Consider the following 24,263-nt stretch of genomic DNA (forward strand, 5'->3'; position numbering starts at 1 on the left):
ACCCTGGCATGGCTTCTACCTCCCTGCCATTTAAAGATAATGGATCTGTCTTCCGCAGGGCCGGGGTTGGGTAGGGAGAGGGGGCAACTCTTACTCATCCTAGGAGGCTCTTAAATGTTTGTGGAATGAATAAATGAATGAATGAGCACAGACGGTCAACGGGAAATAACAAGCCCAATACCCGCCTTTGGGGTAGCTTGCCAGGCTCCTTGGGCGGGGATGAGGAGAGGAAGTGGTCAGAGAAGATACACTGTAATAACCTTGGAACTCCTGGCTGCTCTTTACTTACTGCCTTCCCCTTGGAGTCATCATTACCTTTATAGGAAATCTCCTCCCGACCTTCACCCCACCCAGCTGCAAAAATGCTCCGCCTTACCTCACCCTTTCTGCATTGGTCTTAAATCTGTCAGTAAAGGAAACCAGTCTTGCTTCAATGTTTCACTTGTGTAGGTTTTGCCCTTCCAGCTAGACTGTCAACACCCGAAAAATCCTGGGTTTTATTTCCTAGGAAGCAATTTAAAGGAATGGAGAAAACATGGCTCCAAAGTAGTTTTTTTCCGGACTCTCAGCTACCCATGAGACCTTAGGGGCAGAGTACTTACCCTCCTCCCAAAAGCCTCTGTTTGCTCCTCTGCAGAGTTAGAGGGCCGAACACATTTTCCAGTGCTTCCAGTGCCCACATTCTGTGCTTCTGCGCCCAGCAGTTTGCTTATCCCTCCCAGGACCTGGATGAGGTTCCGTCTTCACCCTTGCTGAGTCACTGAACTTGTTCACTCACAGGGTCTAGGCTAGTTCACCTTGCAGCTCTTGGTCGGAACCCCTGGGATCAAGCAAGGATGATTTAATGAAATAGGTGTGGGATAGCAGCCCTTGGCCTTGCTCTGCCCAGAAGTCCTGCCCAGCCTCTGTTCCAGTTCTGTACCTTGGAGTGTGCTACTTCGTCCTGTAAATGTTGGACGGCTTGGAGGTAGAGGCTGCTGGTGCTGCCATGTGAGGGTCTGGGGGAAGGATGGTGCTCGGGCTCCGTGTTCACACGTGAGCGAGTCTGCCAGTGTTCCGTAGGGTCTGCGTCACTGGCTCTCCCTGGCAGAGTCTGGTACCCCTCTCTATTTTCCCAGTGCATTTTTACTCCATTGTACCCCCTGCACTGTATTGGTTTTAAAAGAAAATAAGTTAAGTCCTTTACTGGGATCATAGAAACGACAAAAGCAATAAGGCCTGTCGCTGAGCCGGGAGAGGGTGGTGGTGTTATTTGTCTTAGTTTTTGTTATTTGCATCTGAGAGTTAGGAGTTTCTTGAGGCCAGGATAGGCTTTTCTGTTTTGGGAGTTGGCTGTTGGTTTACATTTGTGTTCCCAGCCGTTTTCCCAGCTCTAGCCTGGATTCTCTTCTCCGCTGTTTCTGTCTGTCTGGTGTCCAGTGTGTGTCCTTTTCTCTTTGTTTCTTTTCCTTGTCGTCAGTTAGTTAGCCAGACCCCAAAGACTGTAAAACTGATGGAAATTAAAAGACATTAGCAATCCAAAGGCCTAAACAGACATTTCTACAAAGAAGACTTACAGATGGCTAATAAACACATGAAAAGATGATCAACATTGGTCATTACTAGAGAAATGCAAATCAAAACCACAATGAGATATCACCTCACACTGGTCAGAATGGCCATCATCAAAAAGTCTACAAACAATAAATGCTGAGAGGGTGTGGAGAAAAGGAAGCCATTCTTGCACTGTTGGTGGAATGTAAATTGATACAGTCACTATGGAAGACAGTATGGAGATTCCTTAAAAAACTAGGAATAAAACCACCACATGACCCAGCAATCCCACTCCTAGGCATATACTCTGAGGAAACCAGGGCTGAAAAAGACACATGTATCCCATTGTTCATTGTAGCACTATTTACAATAGCTAGAACATGGAAGCAACCTAGATGTCCATCGATAGATGAATGGGTAAAGGAGTTGTACATATACACAATGGAATATTACTCAGCCATAAAAAGGAACACATTTGAGTCAGTTCTGATGAGGTGGATGAACCTGGAACCTATCATACAGAGTGAAGTGAGTCAGAAAGAGAGAAAGATAAATATCGTATTCTAATGCACATGTACGGAATCTAGAAAAAAGGTTCTGAATAATTTATTTACAGGGCAGCAATGGAGAAACAGACATAGAGAATAGACTTAAGGACATGGGGAGAGGGGAGGAGAGGGTGAGATGTATGGAAAGAGTAACATGGAAACTTACATTACCATATGTAAAATAGATAGCCAACAGGAATTTGCTGTATGGCTCAGGAAACTCAAACAGGGGCTCTGTATCAACTAGAGGGGTGGGGAGGGAGATGGAAGGGAGGTTCAACACGGAGGGGATATATATATACCTATGACTGATTCATATTGAGGTTTGACAGAAAACAACAAAATTCTGTAAAGCAATTATCCTTCAATTAAAAAAAGAAAAAAGACATTAGCAAAAGAACATAGCAGAAAGATAGTGGGTCTTTAAAGATCCCATTGGCTGAGAAGCAGTGAGCTTTTAAGGATTGTGGGTTTAGCTTAGGAGCCTCTCTAAGAGATGGCAAGAACCCTAAGGTGGGAGGGGAGAGGGAACATTGTGGTGCCTACTGCATAGAAGGTATGACTCAGACCATCCTGAGTCCTTGGTGGAGACTGATTGGATGATAGAAGAGGAGCTTGTCAAGATGACCAAGTGCCAGAAAGTGAGAATTGATGCAGAAAGAGGCTACAAAACAGTAATTCGGTCGAGTTGTGTCTCGGGCAAAGATTTGGTTCCAAATCTGTATTGTTACAAGGTAAACTGAGGCATATTAAAAACTTGACGAGTTTATTTGAGCAGAAATCAGTGCAAACCTGGCAGTGTTGAACCAGCAGGAGCAGGGAAAGACACTGAAAGTAAGGACAGCAAGGAAGCCAAGCGAGGAAATGATTCTATTGGCTTACCGTCTGGGCGCCTGTTTGCCATCGGTTGCTCTTGGGTTTGCTTTTGTAACCTTGAGACATTTACAGGCTGAGATTTCAGTTTGCTTCCATAGGCTGCCATAGCCTTAGACCCGCCTCAGTCCAGTGGCCGCCTGGTTTAATCAACTAAACAGTATATAAACTGAAAATCTGGGGGATATTCAAAAATCACCTTTGAACCCCACGCCCCCACCCTTAGAAGACACAGTGTTAGAAACAGCCTATCATTTCAGTTTAGTGTGACCATTTTTCTCCCCCAGTGAGGGAGTGTTTGTTTTGTCTGAGTTCCTTGTGATGTCCTTGGCTTAGGTGTAGGGGGCAGGCTCTGCGGAAAGAGTCTTCTCAGACTCGTGCCCGGCAGAGAGAGGCTGAAACTGTGAGACGCGGGCGTATCGTTCACCTGTTTCAACAACCCCTTTTCTTGTGCTTTACTTGCATCTTTGTCTGCGTCCCAGGGCTCTGCCCGTGTTCTCCCTCACCACCTAAACTGGCAGAGACTTAGGCGACTTTTTGACAGAGAATAACTCCGGTATCTCTTGGCTCTGACTCTGAATGTTAAATGCATATTCAGCTCAAATCTCCAAATTCTCTGTTTCGCCCACAGATTGCTGGTGGGGGCGCCCCGCGCGGTGGCCCTCCCGCTGCAGAAGGCCAACAGAACTGGAGGCTTGTATAGCTGCGACATCATGTCCCGGGGGCCGTGCACGCGAGTTGAGTTTGATAACGACGGTGTGTTCTTCTGCACTTGCTCAGTCTTCCCTTGGCCAACTCAGCCTGTATCCCACTTGCCCTTTCCAAGAGGAAGGAAAGAGGGGAAAAAGCATTTATTCTTGGGGAGAAGGCCTCTCCTAATTGCATGGCCCTTGACTGTTCCTTGCCCTGAGAACCTTTACTTTTTAAGTCACTTTGCTTGCCGTGTTTTGCTGTCTCCCCAACCCTGGTTTCCAAACTGGTATGGTGTATCAATGTTGCCACCTAGTGATGTGTTGAGGTTCTACAGGAGATGGTTGAAAAATTGTTCAGAAAATTGAACGCGTATCCTGTACTCAGCAGCCAAAAGTTCTCATTTGCTGTTAAAATATTAGGGAGAAAGACTGTTAAATATAAGATCTCTCTAAAATGAGAGCTGGACAACATGGATAAATTTTCCCCAACTATTTCACATGGAGGCTTGTTTTGTATAGACTGTGTGGTGGGCAGAGCAATTAGTGTCCTGAGAAGCTGCGACCAAACCTTATTTGACATTCTTGGTTGACGCAGATTTGCAGCTTCATGTTTATGTCCTTCTCTAGTTTTGTTTTTTAATCTTTTTAGCACAGCTTTTTTTTTAACTGATTGGAAAATAATATATGTTAATTGTGAGAAATCTGTAAATGACCTTGAACATTGAAGAAAAAAACCCAAACCTACCGATAATGTAGAGATAATCCCTATTTATTTAATATTTTGGCATTTTTCCTTCTGCTCACCTCAAATTGTTTAATTTTCATGTTTTTGTACTGATTCAAAATTGAAAATCATGCCTGCCTTCTCATTAAGGAAGGCAAAATTTTGGATGTAGGGTTATACAGTAGGCTCAAATTGATACTGAAGAGCACATGGTGAGATTTTTGGTTTCCCTCTCTCCTTTTTGGAAGGAAGAGGTAAAAATAAATATATCACTTTACTTTTTTTCATCAATAGAAAGATAGAAAGTGGATCTGAGGCCTTGTTTTCCCATCTCCAGTAAAGAAAAGCAAAGTTCATGCTATTATGTAACAAATTTGAGGGTATGTGGAGAAGTAGCTCCCTTTTTGTTAGTTTGGATGGTCATTTCTGTACTTGGGACTCTGGGTGTCAGAGAAGGTGAAGGGCCACCAGGTAGAATTTCGTATTTTATGTAAAGAATTTGGTGAAACATTCATACCAATAACCTCTCACCTGTTTTCTTAAGATGGAAAGTAATTTTTATGGATTGAGTAACTGCACTTACTAAGTAGTTAGACTTGGAGTCAAGGCAGTTTAGAAGCTGTTTTTGGTCACTTGTTGGTTCATGGCCTGTTGCAGTAGCTTTGAAGTCCTCTGTGTGTGTGTGACCTATGCTGCTTTCTCTGCAGCTGACCCTTCATCGGAAAGCAAGGAAGATCAGTGGATGGGAGTCACTGTCCAAAGCCAGGGTCCAGGCGGCAAAGTCGTGGTAAGTATAGAGATGGGTCCATTCCGCACTGAATGCCTATTGTGTGCTGGTGCTGGGCTTATAGCAGTGAACAGAATAGACAGCTTCCGCCTGCCTAGAGAGTACATTCTAGAAAACGGACTGCTGTACAGCAGGAATTGATGTCAAGAGGAAATCAAACCATTACTTTTTCTGTGATTCCTGATTTACTTTGAAACAACTCTACAACCTGCTTTTCCTTAGAATGTTTAGATCCAAAAAACTTATAAAAACCTTTACTGAATGTCCCTATAACTTTAGGTGGTCTTGAAAAACCAAAGCAAAACCTTCCATGGTTCTTGTCCTAGGAATTATGCAGCTATTATAGATGAGTTACATATACATGACCATATGGGAATGGTCATGCAAAGTAAGGATCAGATCATTTTAAACTTTTTATTTTCTGGGCTACTTCAGATAGAAGTGGTAGCTGAGAAAAAAGGGTTGTTCGATGGAATGTTTTAGGTGGCCTTGGAGGTGCCAGACTGGATCACGATGATCTTTCTGTCTCTTGTAAAATCTGGTTGCTGTAACAAATTTATGTAGAATTTTGAGGAAAATGAGAATTTTACCAAGTATTGAATTTTTACATCTAAGGAGATGCATTATAGGATATTGACTTGGACGTTGTAAAATATTTTCAGTCCGTGTTATATGGAGGGTGTCCATGAATACCCATATGTGAAAATTAGAGTTTATTTCGTCTCTCCGGCAGTATGATTTTTCTCTGCCTTTTTAAGAGGCTGCTCTCTGCCTTTTAAAATAAACTTAATCTCAGAGTTTAAAGGATAAGTTAAGATAGGATTGATTATGAGGAAATAGTATGGATAAAAGGAAAATGCCTTTGTTTTAGCCCAATCCCTGCGAAAATATGTCCATGTTTGTCTCCTCTGGAACATGTTCCTTCTTTTCATGAACATACTGATATAAAGGTTTAATGTAGCCGCTAAAGGCCAATTAAATTGAGAAGATAAAATAAGGTGTTTCCCATTGTTTATGTGACAGGTAAATTGACAAATAAATTGCCTGTGAATTGCAGATTGTTGTTTAAACACTGAGTCGTGTGTGTGCATGTGTGCTAATTTGCTTCAGTCGTGTGTGACCCTGTGGACTGTAGCCCGCCAGGCTTCTCTGTCCATGGGATCCTCCAGGCAAGAATACTAGAGTGGGTTGCTATGCCCTCTAGGGAATCCTCCTGACCCAGGGATCAAACCTGCATCTCTTACGTTTCCTGCATAGCAGGCAGGTTCTTTACCACTGGTGCCACCTGGAAAGTCCCACTAAGTCATATCCAACTCTTCTGCGACCGCATGGGCTGTTACCTGCTAGGCTCCTCTGTCCATGGCATTTCCCAGGCAAGAATACTGGAGTGGGTTACCGTTTCCTTCTCCAGGGGATTATAGATTGGCCTTCAGTATTTAGACTACAACATTGTTCTCTGGGTGACGATAAGACAGAGGTCCTGTGCTAGATAATGATATCCTTCTTGCAACTTTGGGGAAGATTTGCTGGTTTTCTGACCTGGTCTCTGGATGAGGACACATTTAACATTCCATTTAGAATTAACCTCTTGATTGTTGATAATTTCATTGGTTTGTAATGAAGAACTTCAGGTTTGCCAACACATGTGGGCTACTTTATTCATTTGCTTGCAGACGTGTGCACATCGATATGAAAAACGACAGCATGTTAATACGAAGCAGGAATCCCGAGACATCTTTGGAAGGTGCTACGTCCTAAGTCAGAATCTCAGGATTGAAGATGATATGGATGGAGGAGACTGGAGTTTTTGCGATGGCCGATTGAGAGGTCATGAAAAATTTGGTTCTTGCCAGCAAGGTGTAGCAGCTACTTTTACTAAAGACTTCCATTACATTGCATTTGGAGCCCCAGGCACTTATAACTGGAAAGGTATGCTGTGTATTTATAGAAATGGAGATTAGAATGACTGCATAATTTCTGCCTATGCACCATGGTTTAGTATGTTTTAAATTAAAACAATGTATTATAAGGCATTTTTATATTATAGAAGTAGAGTAGGATTATTAAAATATTTTAATTCTGATTTTTAAAAACAACCATCAAAATGTATGTTCTGTTTTTCCCTCTGCCAGCAATTTACATTCATATAACTACTTAACTTCCTTTTGTAAAAATATAGTTAGCATTAGTTTTTACTGTTTTGTATTTGCTTGTGTCATGAAACTGAAAGTTTTAATTTGAACATGGGGATCTGAAAATTGAGAATTGAGTGGTGATGTATACAAATAATATTGTATTGATACAGACATTTCTTTAGTTATGTATTACTCGGGCTATGTTTTGCTAATAAAACAGGGTAGTTAGAAAGACAGATGAGAAATTAGGAAATTTTGAGATGATTGCAGATAACTGGTGGAAAAAGGTTGTTGAATGGTATTGTTTAAATAATCTCGAGATGTAGGTGAAGGGCGACATCACAGTTTTGCCTAGAGGAACATGGTCAGTGCCCCTGTAATAAAAGTTCAACTTCTGACAAAATTAAGCAGGTATAGAAAACCACTCTTATCATGAAGGACAATTTACCTGATTCTAATTCATAGTGAAGAGAATTACATCTGATTCAGAAATAAGATTTTTTGGGGAGAAATTTATTATGATAAATCCTATGTTCTAATATTTTCTATAGTCAGAAAAGTCTTAGGAAAATTTTCCATTGTTCATTCAAAAATTTCTTGAGTTTTAATTTGTGTTAGGAATGGTCCTTGAATACCTTCCTGGGTGTGTCATTCATAGCAACCTTTGGGAATGATTTTCTTAGATTACCCACCCTTAGCTGAAGCTTCCACATGACAGTATTTGTTGGGTTATCTTGACCTAATACCACACTGAATTTAGAGAGAGTTTTATTTTAGCAAGAGATGCCATACATAGTAAAACAAAATGAAAACACTCACCAATTATGTATGTTTTAGTTTATGGGAAATACATCTTGCCTGCTTTGTAAATGCTGACTTAAAATGTTACCACTTAAAAAAATCATATAGTGGACTTACTGTGTGAGATTTTCTCTTTTCAATGATTAGGTCTGAAAATTTTTTGAAGATTTAAAAATCTCTGATTAAAAATTATTGGAAGAAAATATCAAAATACTAATCTCACTTTCACACCATAGTAAAGAAGGTAAATTGATTTAGGATTATAGAAAATGTAAAATATATCAGGTTCATATAATTAAAAATTTTCTGTAGGTTTAGTTAATTAAACATTCCATTTTCCATCTATAATTCCATTTTCATGGCATTATAAAGATAATTTATGAAAACACATGGGCATTTTTTTTATTGCTAAAGCAATTTTGTTTGATGTAAAAATCTACACGAACAGGATTTTTTAACTTTAATAACCTCAAAAGTCATCTTCTGCCTTTTGTTCCTCCAAACTTTTCTTTCTGAACTTAATGATATTATCAGGAATGTTTATTAGGACCATCTGTTTTATTTTGTTTCATCTTCATTTTTTTTTTCTTTTTTACCATTTCATTCTTTTAGGGATTGTTCGTGTAGAGCAAAAGAATAACACTTTTTTTGACATGAACATCTTTGAAGATGGGCCTTATGAAGTTGGTGGAGAGACTGACCATGACGAAAGTCTAGTTCCCGTTCCTGCTAACAGTTATTTAGGTAGGAACGAGAGTAGATGACATGCCTACCTCTTCAGATGCCTCTGTGCGACACTGCTGTCACAGGACCCTGGACTGTGAGGCTGAGAAAAGACCAGATTGGAGCTGGGGGCTGTGGCTGCATTTGGTGAAATTTAAAGCTTGGTGATCCCTGAGGTAGTCTGACTGATACTTGGGGTATCTGACCTGAGCTGCCTCAAAGCAGGAGGAAACCTACCGTCTCCTAAAATCTTCTGTCCTCCTGCCTGGAGGTCTGTTTCCTGAGCTAATGTCCACTTCTGTAACCCGCACCAGGCGGTCCACACAGCCGTGATACAATGCATGGATGTAAGCAAGAGGCCGAGTTGTCTTCCCTCTTCCTTCGTGCCTCTTTTTGGAGAGATACTCTTAAGAGCTGCATTTATGAAGTTACTCTTAAGTGGCAGGTCAAGACCTCCAGGTCCATCCCCTGTGACTGCCCTTCTCCAAGGGCTGGCCTTGCTTCTGGATTGTCACAAGGCCCCTGGCGGGTGGCATGGGGCCTTTCCAGCCGAGCCAGAGCCGCACTGCTAAAGCAGCTCCGAGGACACCCAGATTGTGGTCTAAGTGCCAATTCCTTAACTCCTAACGCTTGCTTGCGTTACTAATGGGTGTCCTAAATTATTCATGTGCATTATGGTAATTACACAAAGGCTTTTAAAAGCTTTAATTCTTGGTATGAGTTGACATAAAGAATAATTACTGTGTAATTCTTGGAAAAAAATGTAAAAAATCTACTAAATCTAAATAGTATCCTATTCTTTTTAAAAAATAGAGGAGTACCATATGCTGGAGATCTTACTAGAACAATGGAAGGTTAAAAAGGGGAAAAAATGGGTGTAGATCTAAAAATAATTCTAAATAAGGTATTAGTAAACATATTCTTTAAAAATTATTCTAATTATATAGATATGTATGAACAATACTGTTAATTAAAAAAAAACTTTTCAGAAACTCCCCCAACCCTAAATTAAAAACTTGGTGTGAAGACATAGAACGGAGAAAACTTATACTTAGCACTTGTTAAGCACCTACCGCATACTATAAATCACACACTATTATTTACTACTTTATAGGTCTTATTTGTTCTTTCCAACTATATTATAAAATAAGTATTATTTTCCTTTTGCTGATGGGGGGAGAAATTCCTGTGACTGAGGGAAATGAATTTCCTAGTCCAAGGTCACACAATTAATAATCCCCCAGCCGAGGGAAGAAATGCTCATGAAAATGATTGGGACAGAGTGGGAAGCAGCTGGGTGTGTGAATGTTGTCAGTGGCTTTGCAGGACAGGAGGGGAACACAGGGCTGAGTGGTTTGCAGTCGCAATTATTAAATAGGATTTTCCAGGGTAAAATTCTTTTCAAGGTAAATATTAATACTACCAATAAACCAATATTTTATTTGAATAAATTTTAACAGGCAACCTCTTCAAATGAGTTACTTAGGGATTAGTTTATGCCATTTCAATTTAATGGCTCTGGTCAAGAAGCCAACACCTTGGTTTGTAAGATAGATGCCTATGGATTTTATCTTAGTGTCTACTGGAACATTTGAAACTATTAAACTTTTTTTATTAAACACATTTGCCACTTTCAGAATGGATTTCCTCAAAAGCGGATACTGGGTCGGGGTGGGGAGAATAGTGTCAGGTTTCTACTGTTACATTTTGGCTGTCTGTGCATCTGTCATTTCAAAAAAATCAGCAGGTTTTAGGAGGAAAATGATCTGCATGAGGTTTGGAAGCTGGCAAAGAGGGTGGCTTGCCGGATGCAGCAGTGGCCTCATCATTGCAAGCATGGCAGTAGCCGGTGTGCCTCTTACCAAGCATAATTGCTTTTTCTTCAATCTCTTCCGTCCCGTGCGTGTGTACAGGCCTGCTGTTTTTGACCAGCGTTTCCTATACAGATCCCGATCAGTTTGTTTATAAAACACAGCCTCCCAGGGAGCAGCCCGACACATCCCCTGATGTGATGATGAATAGCTACCTAGGTTTGTGACCTCTGAGATGACAAATAAATGGTCTTGGTCATGGTCATTTAAGAAATTTTTTTTTTTGATCCATACAGAGCATAAATCTTTTTATTTTCTATTTCATTTCAAGTGAAGCACACACAAAAAGCATGCCACGGTTGAGGCTCTGCAGCCAGAGTGGCTTCCAGAGCTGGATTCAACTGTGTCTCCTTTCTAAACTTGTAGCTCATCCTATTTTTCAACTCGCTTCACAGTTTGAGAACTGCAACAGTAGTGGTGATGCTTTTCATAAATAAAACCCAATTAAAAGGGTGAGTTTATAGTATTCTGCATCTGCCTCGTCTTTACATAGGAAGATTTGCTTTATGCGGACAATTTTGATGTGTGGACATTTGTGTCTGCTTGCCATTTAACCTCAGTATTGGTAATCTGACATCCTACCTGAAGCTTTATAGTGAGGTTTCTAATGTTTTTCTGCCCTCTGAACAAGTGTGTAATTGATACAGATGACAACTTGCTCACCTCTATTGTTTACGATAGGTTCTCAAATCTCATCAGTCATGGTTTTGTTTGCCTGTTTGTGTCTGAGAACTAAGTTGGCCCTAAGGAGTAAAATGCTGGCTGTGGTATATTAATGTTGTTAGCATTCTTTTACTGCCTGACGACCAAGGAGATTGATGAATATAGAAGTTCCTAATCACTGCATTATAGTAAAACCCATAGGCACTCAATTGTGCTAGTCAGGTTGCATCTTGGTGTACAGGATGCAACTTTCCCTTGATAATTTAGTATCTAGCTTGATCTCCTTTTACAGCAATTTCAGTATTGGAATGGAGTTTGAACTGATTCTTAAGTAGCATGTATGCTTCATGATTGAAGTTACAAAAGTGCTACCTAGTACAGGTACTTTTCTTTAAATGTCTTAATATATTTAATGTACGCCTGTAGAAAACAGGGAAATACCTAATATTTTGTGCTTGAGTCAGATCTCCTGGTTCTGTAACTCTTATCAGAGATATGATAGCTGTTGGGGAGGGTCAGAGGGAGAGTGGTGGGAAATGAAAGGTAGTGATGAAGTAACCAGTGTTAGATTCCTCCTGAAAAACAGAGTTGATAAGTACCATGTTTTGTTTTTCTAGGCTTTTCTTTGGACTCAGGGAAAGGTATTGTTTCCAAAGATGAGATCACTTTTGTATCTGGTGCTCCTAGAGCCAATCATAGTGGAGCTGTGGTTTTGCTTAAAAGAGACCTGAAGTCTGCACACCTTCTCCCTGAGCACATATTTGATGGGGAAGGGCTGGCTTCTTCATTTGGCTATGACGTGGCAGTGGTGGACCTCAACAAAGATGGGTAAGAGCCTCTGAGGTTATTTTACATTCGCAAAGAACTCATTGCTGCTCTGGCTTCTATAGGTCTTGAGAAGAAATACCCTTCCAGGTTAGTTGATGGAAAGAATATTTCTGCTGCCAAATTTTTACCATCTCATCAGTCTTCCTCACTTATATTTTGGTAGCAGACATTCATTACCCTCCCTAGGATGTAGGATTACATTTTCAGTCTTCAGTTTTTACTCTGTCCTAGGATCATGGGTCCGTGAGAATTAAAATTTAACTAAAAAAAAATGACACCTATGTGGTTCTGTTCTGTGGTTTCTTAAGGGGATATTGGAGCAGCCAGAATGTCCTGTTGAAAGTAGGGATTGGTGACAAAGCCGATACAAAGGTCTCTGGTTGGTGGTGCCAATCTGGGTCTTTGGTCTAAGGTTGAAGTTGGAAGGGAGTGGAATCTTTACTGGGAGTCTCTCTGCACTATAGATGTAAGTTGGAAACTGGCTTCAAGTTCTTACAGTTGATGTTTTCCTTTGGGTGTTATTAGAGACTACCTAGTTTAAAAAAAAAACTAGGGAGATGAGATATAAATTCCAGATTTGAGGTCCTTTTTATCATATCTCTTTGTCTCCTTAGTACCTGTTCATGTGGGATTCTCCCTAAGCTTGCTGATATTTTGGCCAGTGGTTAACAGGTCTTCCCCTCATTATGTTTTCAGGTGGCAAGATATAGTTATTGGAGCCCCACAGTATTTTGATAGAAGTGGAGAAGTTGGGGGTGCAGCGTATGTCTACATTAACCAGCAAGGCAGATGGAATAACGTCAAGCCGATTCGTCTTAATGGAACCAAAGATTCTATGTTTGGCATTGCAGTCAAAAATATTGGTGATATTAATCAAGATGGCTACCCAGGTAGACAATAGATTGTGAAATGGTCATGATTTATGAATTATGTGATTGTCTAAAATAGTGCTCATGACATATTTTATTTTATTTTATTTTTTCCTGGGAGTATTTGCATTTTGTTTTTTTAAAATTTTTATTATTTTTATTATTTTTTTTTTCCATTTATTTTTGTTAGTTGGAAGCTAATTACTTTACAATATTATAGTGGTTTTTTGCCACACATTGACATGAATCAGCCGTGGATTTACATGTGTTCCCCTTCCTGATCTCCCCTCCCACCTCCCTCCCCATTCCATCCCTCTGGGTCTTCCCAGTGCACCAGCCTTGAGCACTTGTCTCATGCATCCAGCCTGGGCTGGAGATCTGTTTCACACTTGGTAATATACATGTTTCGATGCTGTTCTCTCAGATCGCCCCACCCTCGCCTTCTCCCATATAGTCCAAAAATCTGTTGTATACATCTGTGTCTCTTTTTCTGTCTTGCATATAGGGTTATCGTTACCATCTTTCTAAATTCCATATATATGCATTTGTATACAGTATTGGTGTTTTTCTTTCTGGCTTACTTCACTCTGTATAATGGGCTCCAGTTTTATCCATCTCATTAGAACCAATTCAGATGTATTTTTTTTAATGACTGAGTAATATTCCATCGTGTATATGTACCACAGCTTTCTTATCCATTCGTCTGCTGATGGGCATCTAGGTTGCTTCCATGCCCTGGCTATAATAAACAGTGCTGCTATGATCATTGGGGTACACGTGTCATGACGTATTTTAAAATATTGTATTGTATGCTTTTAAAATGTAATGTTTGTTAAAATGTGGTGTTGTTAACAGATATTGCAGTTGGAGCACCCTATGATGGTAAGGGGAAAGTTTTTATCTATCATGGATCTGCGAATGGAATAAATACCAAACCAACACAGGTAACCAGATAACTTGGATTTCTACAGTTAAGGTCTCAATAATTTTCTTTCCAATGGATTGTTTAGGTTTATGTGAATTTTCACACTAATCATATGTTACTTACAAGTCTACAATAGTATGAACTTTGGTTTTATAAAAAATGTATTAGAAAATAACTTGTAAATAGATTTAAATGCAATAAGCTGCTTGTTTTAAATTGTAAAATTTCTTTGGTAAATTAAGAATCAAACTAAGCTAAAGGAAAAGACTCTTCTACTCTGATAGCATAAAGAAGTGGAATGTCATACATTTCCTTTAGTAGCATATTAAGAAGGGATGAAACTGGACAAACATAAGAGATGATTGTAATTGCATAGAGAATTCAGATACCAAAATCTAAAAATTGCTTTAGAGGAAAATAAGACATTTGGAGGGCAGGAAGAGAAGTTTGGTTTGAAATACACTGATTGACTTAATATAGTACATAGGGTTATCAAAGCTTCTTTTCTGTCTTTTGAGATAAAACTTAAATCAGGTAACTTTTGTGAAAATAAAATGCATGAAATGTTTGATCATGTGTATACTTATTTATAATTCAGTTGTGATTTAATATAATTTGTAAGTAAACGCTTTAACTTCAGTTCAAAAGAGATTTATCTTCAAAGCATAAATAAAAGCCTTATTTTAGTAGCCGGGTGTCCATTCTGATGCCCTGTTCCTTTCAGGTTCTTGAGGGTAAATCACCTTTTTTTGGATATTCAATTGCTGGAAACATGGACCTTGATAGAAATTCCTACCCTGATGTTGCTGTTGGTTCCCTCTCAGATTCGGTAACTATTTTCAGGTATGTAATCTCTTGCTTTAAGCTTGTTTGGTAAATCTACTTACACTAGAGTTTTGTTTTGTTTTGTTTTGTTTTTACCTTTTGAATTGAAATTTGTAACAACTGTATTTTAATAAAGGTGAAGTCTTGTATGAGTTTTGAATATTTTTTTCTCTTGAGAGTAGTACAATGATGTAATAAAAACCTATTTTGTAAAGTCTTGGTGTAATTTTGAACTAATTTTTTAAAAAGGTCAGAACTGGTGGAAATTTTTTACCTTTACATTTATAAAAACTGAAACAAAGAATTTGACCGTGTAAAGAATTTAAAGAAGGGAATGAATGTACTGTATTTTACCATCCATTAAGAAACTCCAAAATTTTGGTTTATATCCTTCTAGGTTTTTTTGTGTGAATATACATGTATGTTTAACAGAATTGAGATTGTGATGTACATATAGTTTTGTAACCTACTTTTGCTGGTTTGTAATGAATAGTGGCCTTTTTCTGTGAGTGAGTATGATGCATAGTGGGTTATTTCCCTGTCGTTGAGTACTTTTCTGAAATGAAGTTAATGGTTGTCTGAGACATCACATGGGTCATGGGTTTATTTAACAACTTTTGGGTTGTTTATTTGAGGTCATAGTTTATTTAACAACTGCTATACTGTCATACTGTCATTGGACAGTTACGTTGCTTTCCAGGTTTGATGGTTTGCTTCCTAGATACACAGAGCTGGTAAGCATCCTTACTTTTCTTCGTATCCTAGATTATTTCCTTACAATAACTTCCTAAAAGTGAGTTGTGAAGTTGAAGGGCATGTGTGTTTTAGTACTTGTGATTCCTTCAACCAAAATGATCAGAAAGGCTGCAGCGGTTTGCCCATCAACTGTGTCTCAGTGACCTTATCCCAACAATTCCGTCACTGTTGGAAATTGCCAAGAAGAGTTGTGCAAAACATTTTTTTTTAATTTAAAAAGTAGCACATTCTTTTTTTGTTTTTTTTTTTTTAAAAAGGTTAATACAGAATTGCAATTAAGTGCAAGTTTTCCAATATTCTTTCTTTCCATCAAACAACTTTTAATAGTTTTGAGTCTCTCTCCACTTCTAGGGTGTCATCAAACAGCCATATTATAACTGCTGTCCTCTATTCTGGTTTGTAAAAATTAGCCTCTTCCATTTTCTCTCCTTGTTAATACAGATATATCAATCTTATTCTTTTTAAAAGCTCAATGTTTTTCCATAATACGCATTTAATGAGTCCTTGGTTGATGGAATTTTTAGATAGTCTGTGACTTTTAGCTATTATAAACAGTGTGTTAGATAGTGTAATGTGTGTGTGTGTGTGTGTATATATATATATATATATATATATATCCATGTAATGGATTTTTTTAAAGAAAAATTCCTAGAAATAGAATTGCTGGGATCAAGGTTAGCACATTTTTTATTCATCATGTGTGTGTATATGTACTCGGTCAGTCTCCGGCTCCAACCACATGGACTGCAGCCTGCCAGGCTGCCCTGTCCATGGGATTTCCAAGGCAAGAATAGTGGAGTGAGTAGTCATTTCCTTTTCCAGGGGATTTTCCTGACCCAGGGACTGAACCCTCATCTCATGCATTGGCAGCTAGATGGATTCTTTACCACTGAGCCACCTGGGAAACCCTTGTTCATACATATACCCACAGAAAAATTGTAGCAATTTATGCTCACAGCAGCAACCTACCAGAGGGCCCATTTTCTTACACCTTTACTGACACCCGACAGGATGAATCTATTTAATTTTTGCCACTGTGGTGTGATCTCATCTTTTGATTGAATTTGCAATTCTTTGATCATTGGTGAAAATGAACCATTTGGGTTTTGTTTGTTTTTTAAAAAAACTATTTGGCTTTATAATTTTTATCTAAAGAATCTCGTCAAACAAATGGGCAGCGAGGTACAGCGAAACCCTAAATGAAAAATAATCTGTATGTCATGTGTACACTTGGTACATTGTGTACATCATTGCTCTGTATTCTTCTAGAAGGATGGCCAAGCATAGATGTAGCCTCTATATCTAAAATAGTATCCTAACCAAAACCCCTGGTGATAATAAAATGACACCAGGATACTTTTGAAGAGAATACTACGTAAAAAAAGACAGAATATACTGTGCATTTATATATGTGCGTTTTATGTGAAAGCTAAGAACCAGAAGAGACTTTTTACAGATGGCAAAAGTGGGAGATGTGAAAGTGTGGAGAAAAATGTATCTGGAATATTAGGTCAAAGGAAGAAGTTAAAAAAAAAGTTTGAATGAATATCTGTTACTGCCTTTATATATGCCTGTTTCTCTCTGTTCATGTGTTAGGTATTAACCTTAAAATAGTCAACATTTTTTAAAGGTAGAAGTGTATAGTATAACATTCGATTACTTTAGCAGTTTCCATCCAAAAGCAATTTGAACTTCAAGTTCTATTTTGAGACACATACCTCTGGTGTCAAGACTTGAATTCCTGTAACAAAATTTGGTTCCCAAGACTTTCCCAGGAGATAACTTGTCTTTAGCCAGTTAAATATTTGTATCTGTATGTAATTGATATTTTAATACCCTTAATTTCCTGTCTCCCTAAGTAGGTTGACTGTGAATTCTGTATACATGTTCCTTCTTTCCTCATAGGTACTATGAAAATGAATTTAAAAAGCCTTGGCTAATAAGATAACTTTCCTATTTCACAAATAAGAAGAACAGAGGCCCAGGACTTGCTTGTGCTTTTGAGCCTGGATCCTGTGAGAGCAGGGCATGGTACCTAAATCTTCCCAACGTCAGTCTCCACTAAATCATGCTAGTACTATGATACTTAATGAGTAAATGCCAACTAAACACAAGACAACTGAGCAATAATAATTTGCTTTATGTGTTAAAAGGCATTTTTATGATTCCATATATAATGTGCTCTGAAAATTGTGTGTATTGTGTGTTTAAAAACAGCATTTAGGCAGAAGTGTGTGTTAAAATATTTATTTTGAAGTGTATACAGCACCAAAGCCTTAATACTATTATATATAAAACACTCTAGCATCTGTAGCAACTGGTATTAAAACATTTATGAACTTTTTGTCTTCTAAATATGCTCTCAAAACTTTAGAAACATGCCTACAGGCATACCTCATTTTATTGCATTTGTTTTACTGTACTTCACAGATACTGTGGGATTTTTTTGTTTTGTTTTTAAAAATTGAAGGCTTGTGGCAAGGTGTCATTTTCCCAACATGTGTTTACTTCATGTCTCTCTGTCACATTTTGGTAGTTCTTGTAACATTTTTCATTTATTATTATTATAACTTTTTCATTTATTATTACTTAACTATGGTGATCTTGGATATTACTGCTATGAATTCCTGAAGGCCCAGATGCTGATTAGCATTTTTTTAAGCAATGAAGTATTTTTTAATTAAGGCAGGTACATTGTGTTTTAGACATAATTCCATTGCAACTTAATAGACTACAGTATAGTGTAAGCATAACTTTTATGCACTAGGAAACAGAAAAATTCAAGTGACTCCTTTATTGCAATCTTTGCTTTATTGCTGTGGTCTGCACCCAAACCTGCAGTGTCTCCAATGTAAAATAATAATAGAAAGATAAACAAGTAAGATAAAGGGAAATGAAAAAAATGTGAGCATCATTTGCCCTTTTATTGGCTCCTGCCTTCCCCATGAAGGTACTCACTCTCTGTCTGGCCTACAGATAGATTGATCCCAGAAGTTCAGACTAGCTCTTTGGAATTTGGAATACATTTTCCTGTGGAACACTGTTCTCCAGGATGGCTGGGTTTACCACAAACCCACCAAAGTCGGTGTGACTGAATCCCTGTGGGAATGGAACCATAGGAGCCATTCTGAGTTCATGTGGGGAGTGACAGAGGCGAGAGGTGTACCGTCTGCCCAGCCCTTTCGCCCCAACCACCACACCCTTGCATTTCTGGGCCAGTGGTGCAGGGATCAAGCCATAGGCCCTTGGTGACCCCTTTGGCTGTGGCGGGTAGGAAGAACATATAAGGGAGAAAGATGATGTTTTTACATGTGAGAAGGGCTAAAGGTGTAGGATTCCACTTGTGTGTCCGTGAGGTTGGGTTAAGGCAGAGATAGGAAAGGATAAAGGATTCCAGGCTTTGCTTATAGAGATATTGTGGGGGTAGAAAAGTTGTGGTCAGTACTGGCAAGCACGTGAGGTTGAAGATAGGAGAGTCCGAGGGAGGATAGGAAGCTCAGATATTGTAAAATGGGGACTTTTAAGTTCAGGTCTTGCCTAGATTACTAAAATTCACATATGTGAAGAAATCCTGCTAGTGAACACCCCAGGTGTTAGATGTATGTTGGTATAACCTTTTTGGAGCTTTTTTTGGGGAGGGTGGGCAAGATTACCCAGAAATAAAAATGCATATATTGTTTGACTCAAAAATTCTGCTTAAGAATTTATCTTACAGATAAATAGATGTATGAACTTAGGACACATGCATGTACATAGATGTATATGCAAGGATGTTTGTCAGCTGAAAGCCTTACAAAATTATAAATGTCCACTGATTAAGGGACTGGTTGAATAAATGATGTTCCATTGGTAGATGCAATACCACCAACTGTGAGAAATAACTAGATTTGTGTGTAGAGATATGAGAAGACCTCTGAAATGTGAATGACAAAGAGCAACATGCAGACCAATAAGCATGAAAAACTCCCACTTTAAAAGAAATGCCTGTTTTATATTTAATTTTAAATAGTCTTTTTAATTGAACCAGACTGATATGTCTGGAAGGACGTGCAGAGTTCGTTGAGAGTTTGGGTGGGGATGAGACATATTCACCTGGAAACTATGGAGCTTTTTACATATTGCCCGTATTAGTCTTTCAGTTTAAAAACTCCATTAACATTAAAAGTATTAATATAAAACAATTTATAATTTTGAATGTGTCATGTTTAAATATTTTTATAAATATCACATCATCATGTTTTAAACTATGTCTGATAACAGCTGTTTTCTTTAGCAACAGGGGAGCGGGAATAGCATTGGGAAACAGAGTTTTTCCTGTGGTTTTTAGGATGCAGCATCTGAGGATGCCTGTGTAGTATGTGAGTCCATCTTACATCCAAATAGCAAAAGGCTGAGCTTGTCTTCTCCTTTGTCTTCAGATCCCGGCCTGTGATTAATATTCAGCAAACCATCACAGTAACACCTAACAGAATTGATCTCCGTCAGAAAACGCTGTGTGGGGCGCCTAGTGGGATATGGTGAGCATTTGCACTGTGTCCACTCTTCCCCCACAGTTTGATATCTCTGCTTTATGATGACCCGGTCGCCCTGAGGAGCCACAGGGAAGATTAAGAGAAATGGGGAAAAGGGAAGAGGAATCTTGTCAAGTGGATATATAACATTTTTACTTATCGGTCATCACTGGGGGGATATGAGGATGAGGAACTTGTTGAGATTTCTTTTCCAGGGCAGTAAGGCATTTCTTAATGACTATGTGTTTGATTTTATACAGCCTCAAGGTTAAGGCCTGTTTTGAATATACTGCTAAGCCCACCGGTTACAATCCTTCAATAAGTAAGTACCTAGTACTTTTTGTTTGCTTATCTAAACATCTTTATTTTGCTTAATTTTCTTTAATTAGAGTATAATTGCTTTACACTGTTGTGTTACTGTCTGCTATACAAGAAAGTGAATCAACTGAAATTAGATCTTTTCTGTCTGCCAGGTTGAAAAGTTCTGAATAAATTAATTAGAAGAGCAAAACTGTAATGGCCAACATGGGTCCATAAATTCTGACTTAAAGAACTAAGTCTGTCTGTCATCTTCTTTTTAATCAGAAGGGTGAAGCCCAAGAGGAAAAAAATGCATTTGGTCCCCATTTGAATTTTCCAGAGCAGATGGTTTAGGGCAGAATGAATGCCTTGGATAAGTACTCATTTGCTGCCACAACCGTTTCCTCCATGTCTGTCTTTGAAAAGCAGTGTGGAAAATTGGTTTTGTGGTTGTGAGGTAGCGGGTGGTAGTTGTAGAAGAGTGACCGTGGGAGCCCAAGTCCTACTTGAATAAATTGTCAGTTTCTAGTCTGTTCGCTGCTGGGTCCCCTCCCAGAGGCCTCTGCGGTCCAGAACACCCATGCCGTGTCCCTGAGGGTGGGCCTGGGGGGACCTAAAGACTGGGCTTGAACTCAGAGACTTGGGCTCTGCTCCTGGAGCCAGTGCTTCAACACAGAGCTAATCCCATAATGTTTGAATTTTTATTTCCCTATCAGTTAAAAATAAATGCCTCTGATGGGAATTAACTGCATAGGATTGTGGCGGAGTTCAGATGAGATAAGCTGGTGAAAGGGCTTCCCTGGTGACTGAGACAGTAAAGAATCTGCCTGCAACGCAGGAGACTCAGGTTTGATCCCTGGGTTGGGAAGATCCCCTGGAGAAGGGAATCACTACCCACTGTAGTATTCTTACCTAGAGAATTCCATGGACACAGGGGCCTGGCAGGCTACAGTCCATGGGGTCACTAAGAGTTGGACACACCTGAGTTTTACTTTTTCACGGTGGTGGAAGCAGGTTGTCATTCATACGGTCTTATTCTACTTTGGTTTTTTTAATAAGAATGACAGTTTTGTCACAGGGTTTGACAAATTTTTAATGATACTTTCACAATAGTGATGATCACCAAGGCCTTCTCTGGTGTGTTTTAGTAGCAGCTGTACCTCTTTAGGAGTAAGCCAGAGTAAAGTTGGGGGCCTAGGAAATCTAAAGACATTTTTTCCCCCAAAGAGGAAGTACAGAGGGAGGGTGATTTCCTTCCTGGGTCAGCCGTGGTCCCAGCGGCTAGGTGTTCCAGTGCAACAGAGCCACCAAGGAAACCTTTCTGGAAGGTCAGGGTGGTTCTCAAGGTTTTCAGTTTTTACTCCTCTTTGAGATGGAATGAGTTTTCTTAAGGCTTCTCCATGTTACCTTGAGTATTTCTTTTCTTTATGAAAAAAAGATGTCCCTTTATGACATCTCAGAACTTCACAAATAAGTCTGTCTTCACCCAATCCATGCTGTCATAAACCCACTTGGCCTTCATCTTCCCTGATTTTAAGCTGTCCTCGGAGGTTTCTTCATCTCCTTCACTTTTTAAGGCCCTTTCTTCTGGTCCACCTCCCGCTGTATTGGTCCTCCATGAGCTCTGCAGACCTTGCAGTATGGTGTGGCTGTATTAGGACTTTCCACCCCCAGGGGAGCTGTGGCTTTTCACTTTGCTCTTGAAGTAGCTGGTATTTTATTGAGTAGAGAAAATACTGTTTTTTGTGTGGCTTTCAGTAAATATTTTATGATTTCTTACAATCTCTCACCCTCTCAGATTTTGTGTTGTTTTTACCCAATTATGGTACCTTACGCTTGCCAGCTTGGTTCATGGGGCCTTTTACCATTGTGTCTGGAAGCAGCCTAGAGAGACCAGGAAAGGGAGAGGGAAAGAAAACATGTTTTTATTCTATTGGTTATCTTCTCAAACCACACTGTTTGCCAAAGATGTGAAATCTCATCAAAACATTTCTTGTCTTCCCTCAGATCAATCACTTATACAAAATAAATTACAAACTTCCTTCTAGCTTAAACACTGTCCTTGATGCCATGTATATTAATTTTATATAACTACTCCTACATTAACCAAGTGTTTATGGATAGCCCACTATAGATTGGGCTTCCCTTGTGGCTCAGCTGGTAAAGAATACACCCGCAATGCGGGAGACCTGAGTTCAATCCCTGGGTTGGAAGATTCCCCTGGAGAAGGGAAAGGCTACCCACTCCAGTACTCTGGCCTGGAGAATTCCATGGACTGTTTAGTCCATGGGGTTGCAAAGAGTTGGACGCAACTGAGCGACTTTCACTTCACTATAGAAAGAACTTTTTCCCTCTGAAATTGAAAGAAAGCCTGTTTTCATTGCCATTGCTTCCATGGTATTGGGAAATTCTAACTCAAATAAAGCAGAACTTGCACAAAGCTGCAAGAGTTAATATATCTAAAATCTGTTCCCCGTGTCCAAGTGTATGAGCTTATTGTTCGGCTAGGCTGTTTTAACTCGGCAGTCCTCGGGTATAGTGTTCCATACTTAGAGATATTTATAATTGAGCCTTAATGACTATTCTACTTGGCTTGCCCCTGCAAAGGTCAGCAAAGGTGGCTGGCAAGGATTTTAAGATGATGTGAACTGTCTGGAGGGTCAGAAAAGGTTGGAGAGGGTTTGGTAGATAAATGGTTTTAATGCCCCCACACACTCCCCTGCTTTTGCCATGAGGGGCACTCAGCATGTGAGCCTTCGTCTGGTTCATTGTGAAGTTAGCAGGTCACTGATAAATGGATGATGTCAAGGCTCACAGAGGGCCTCAAATGGAGGCGCATTCCATTTGGCAGCCGTGACATTTAAGAATTCTTCAGATGGACACAGAAATTACTATTGAAACTGTTGTTTCTAAATTTTGGTTTTACATATGGGAACAGCCATTGTTTCACCGTAAGGATGATCAGAGTGTATGTGTGTGCGTGCAAATGTGCATTGGGTGTGTGTTGATGCATTTGTTCATCTATTCCGCTAATCCTGTTTATGTCAGGTGTTGTACTATTGGTGGGGAATCCAATGGTGAACAGCTGGAGGTGGTCTCTGGAGCGACTTTTCCTGGGAAAGTGATCAGGCATTCACAGTGCAGCAGATTTAAGTGTAGTGATGAGAGAAATAGAATACTGTCGGACCCCCCAGGAGGGGCGGGAGAGCTTCCTGGGGGAAGTAACATCCACACTGAAATCTGAAGGAGGAGTAGAGTTAGCCCAGCAACGAAGGAGAGGTAAAATGAAAAAGGAGCGGGGAGGTGCAGTTGGCAGAAGCCTAGGGGAAGTGGGACCCTGCACGTCTAAGAGGCTTTAAAAGGCAGTCACCTTTTGTGTTTGTGACACAAAAGGAGCTGACTCTGTTTCTTGCTGTACGACTCTGGGCTGGTCACCTAGTTCTGTGGGTCTCTAGTTCTTCATCTGTAAGGAGAGGGTATTAAACTCTAATGTAACTATTAGAACATGGATTCATTTTCTGGGGCAGATTTTTTTCCCTGAGGCTGGCTTCTCTGACCCTGTACACACTGGTTTGCTTTCCCTTCTGATGGTTTTGTTGTTTAGTTGCTAAGTCATAACCTTCTCTTTTGCGACCCCATGGACTTTACCCCACCAGGCCAGAGTCCTTTTGTCCATGGGATTTCCCAGGCAAGAATACTAGAGTGGATTGCCATTTCCATTTCCAGGAGATCTTCCCAACACAGGGATCGAACCTGTGTCACCTACATTGCAGGTGGATTCTTTACCACTGAGCCACCTGGAAAGCCCCTTCTGATGGTTTTTTGTTGTTGTTCAGTTACCAAGTCAAGTCCAACCCCGAGGACTGCAGCATGCCCGGATCCTCTGTCCTCGACTGCCT

At 39.7% G+C, this 24,263-nt stretch overlaps 1 protein-coding gene across 2 annotated transcripts in view; it reads left to right on the forward strand.

Annotated features, from left to right (window-relative positions):
- ITGA6 (integrin subunit alpha 6) overlaps positions 1-24,263 on the forward strand; it is an 83,999-nt gene that overhangs the window by 35,540 nt on the left and 24,196 nt on the right. For both annotated transcript variants that reach the window (XM_065931764.1, XM_065931765.1), the window contains exons 2-11: positions 3,586-3,710; positions 5,078-5,157; positions 6,831-7,086; positions 8,706-8,837; positions 11,968-12,178; positions 12,875-13,068; positions 13,903-13,991; positions 14,697-14,815; positions 19,972-20,070; positions 20,325-20,386. In XM_065931764.1, the coding sequence (XP_065787836.1) occupies positions 3,586-3,710; positions 5,078-5,157; positions 6,831-7,086; positions 8,706-8,837; positions 11,968-12,178; positions 12,875-13,068; positions 13,903-13,991; positions 14,697-14,815; positions 19,972-20,070; positions 20,325-20,386 (1,367 nt within the window). The remainder of the gene's footprint in view (positions 1-3,585; positions 3,711-5,077; positions 5,158-6,830; positions 7,087-8,705; positions 8,838-11,967; positions 12,179-12,874; positions 13,069-13,902; positions 13,992-14,696; positions 14,816-19,971; positions 20,071-20,324; positions 20,387-24,263) is intronic.

Source organism: Muntiacus reevesi, chromosome 3 (genome assembly GCF_963930625.1).
Source record: "Muntiacus reevesi chromosome 3, mMunRee1.1, whole genome shotgun sequence".
NCBI lineage: Eukaryota > Metazoa > Chordata > Mammalia > Artiodactyla > Cervidae > Muntiacus > Muntiacus reevesi.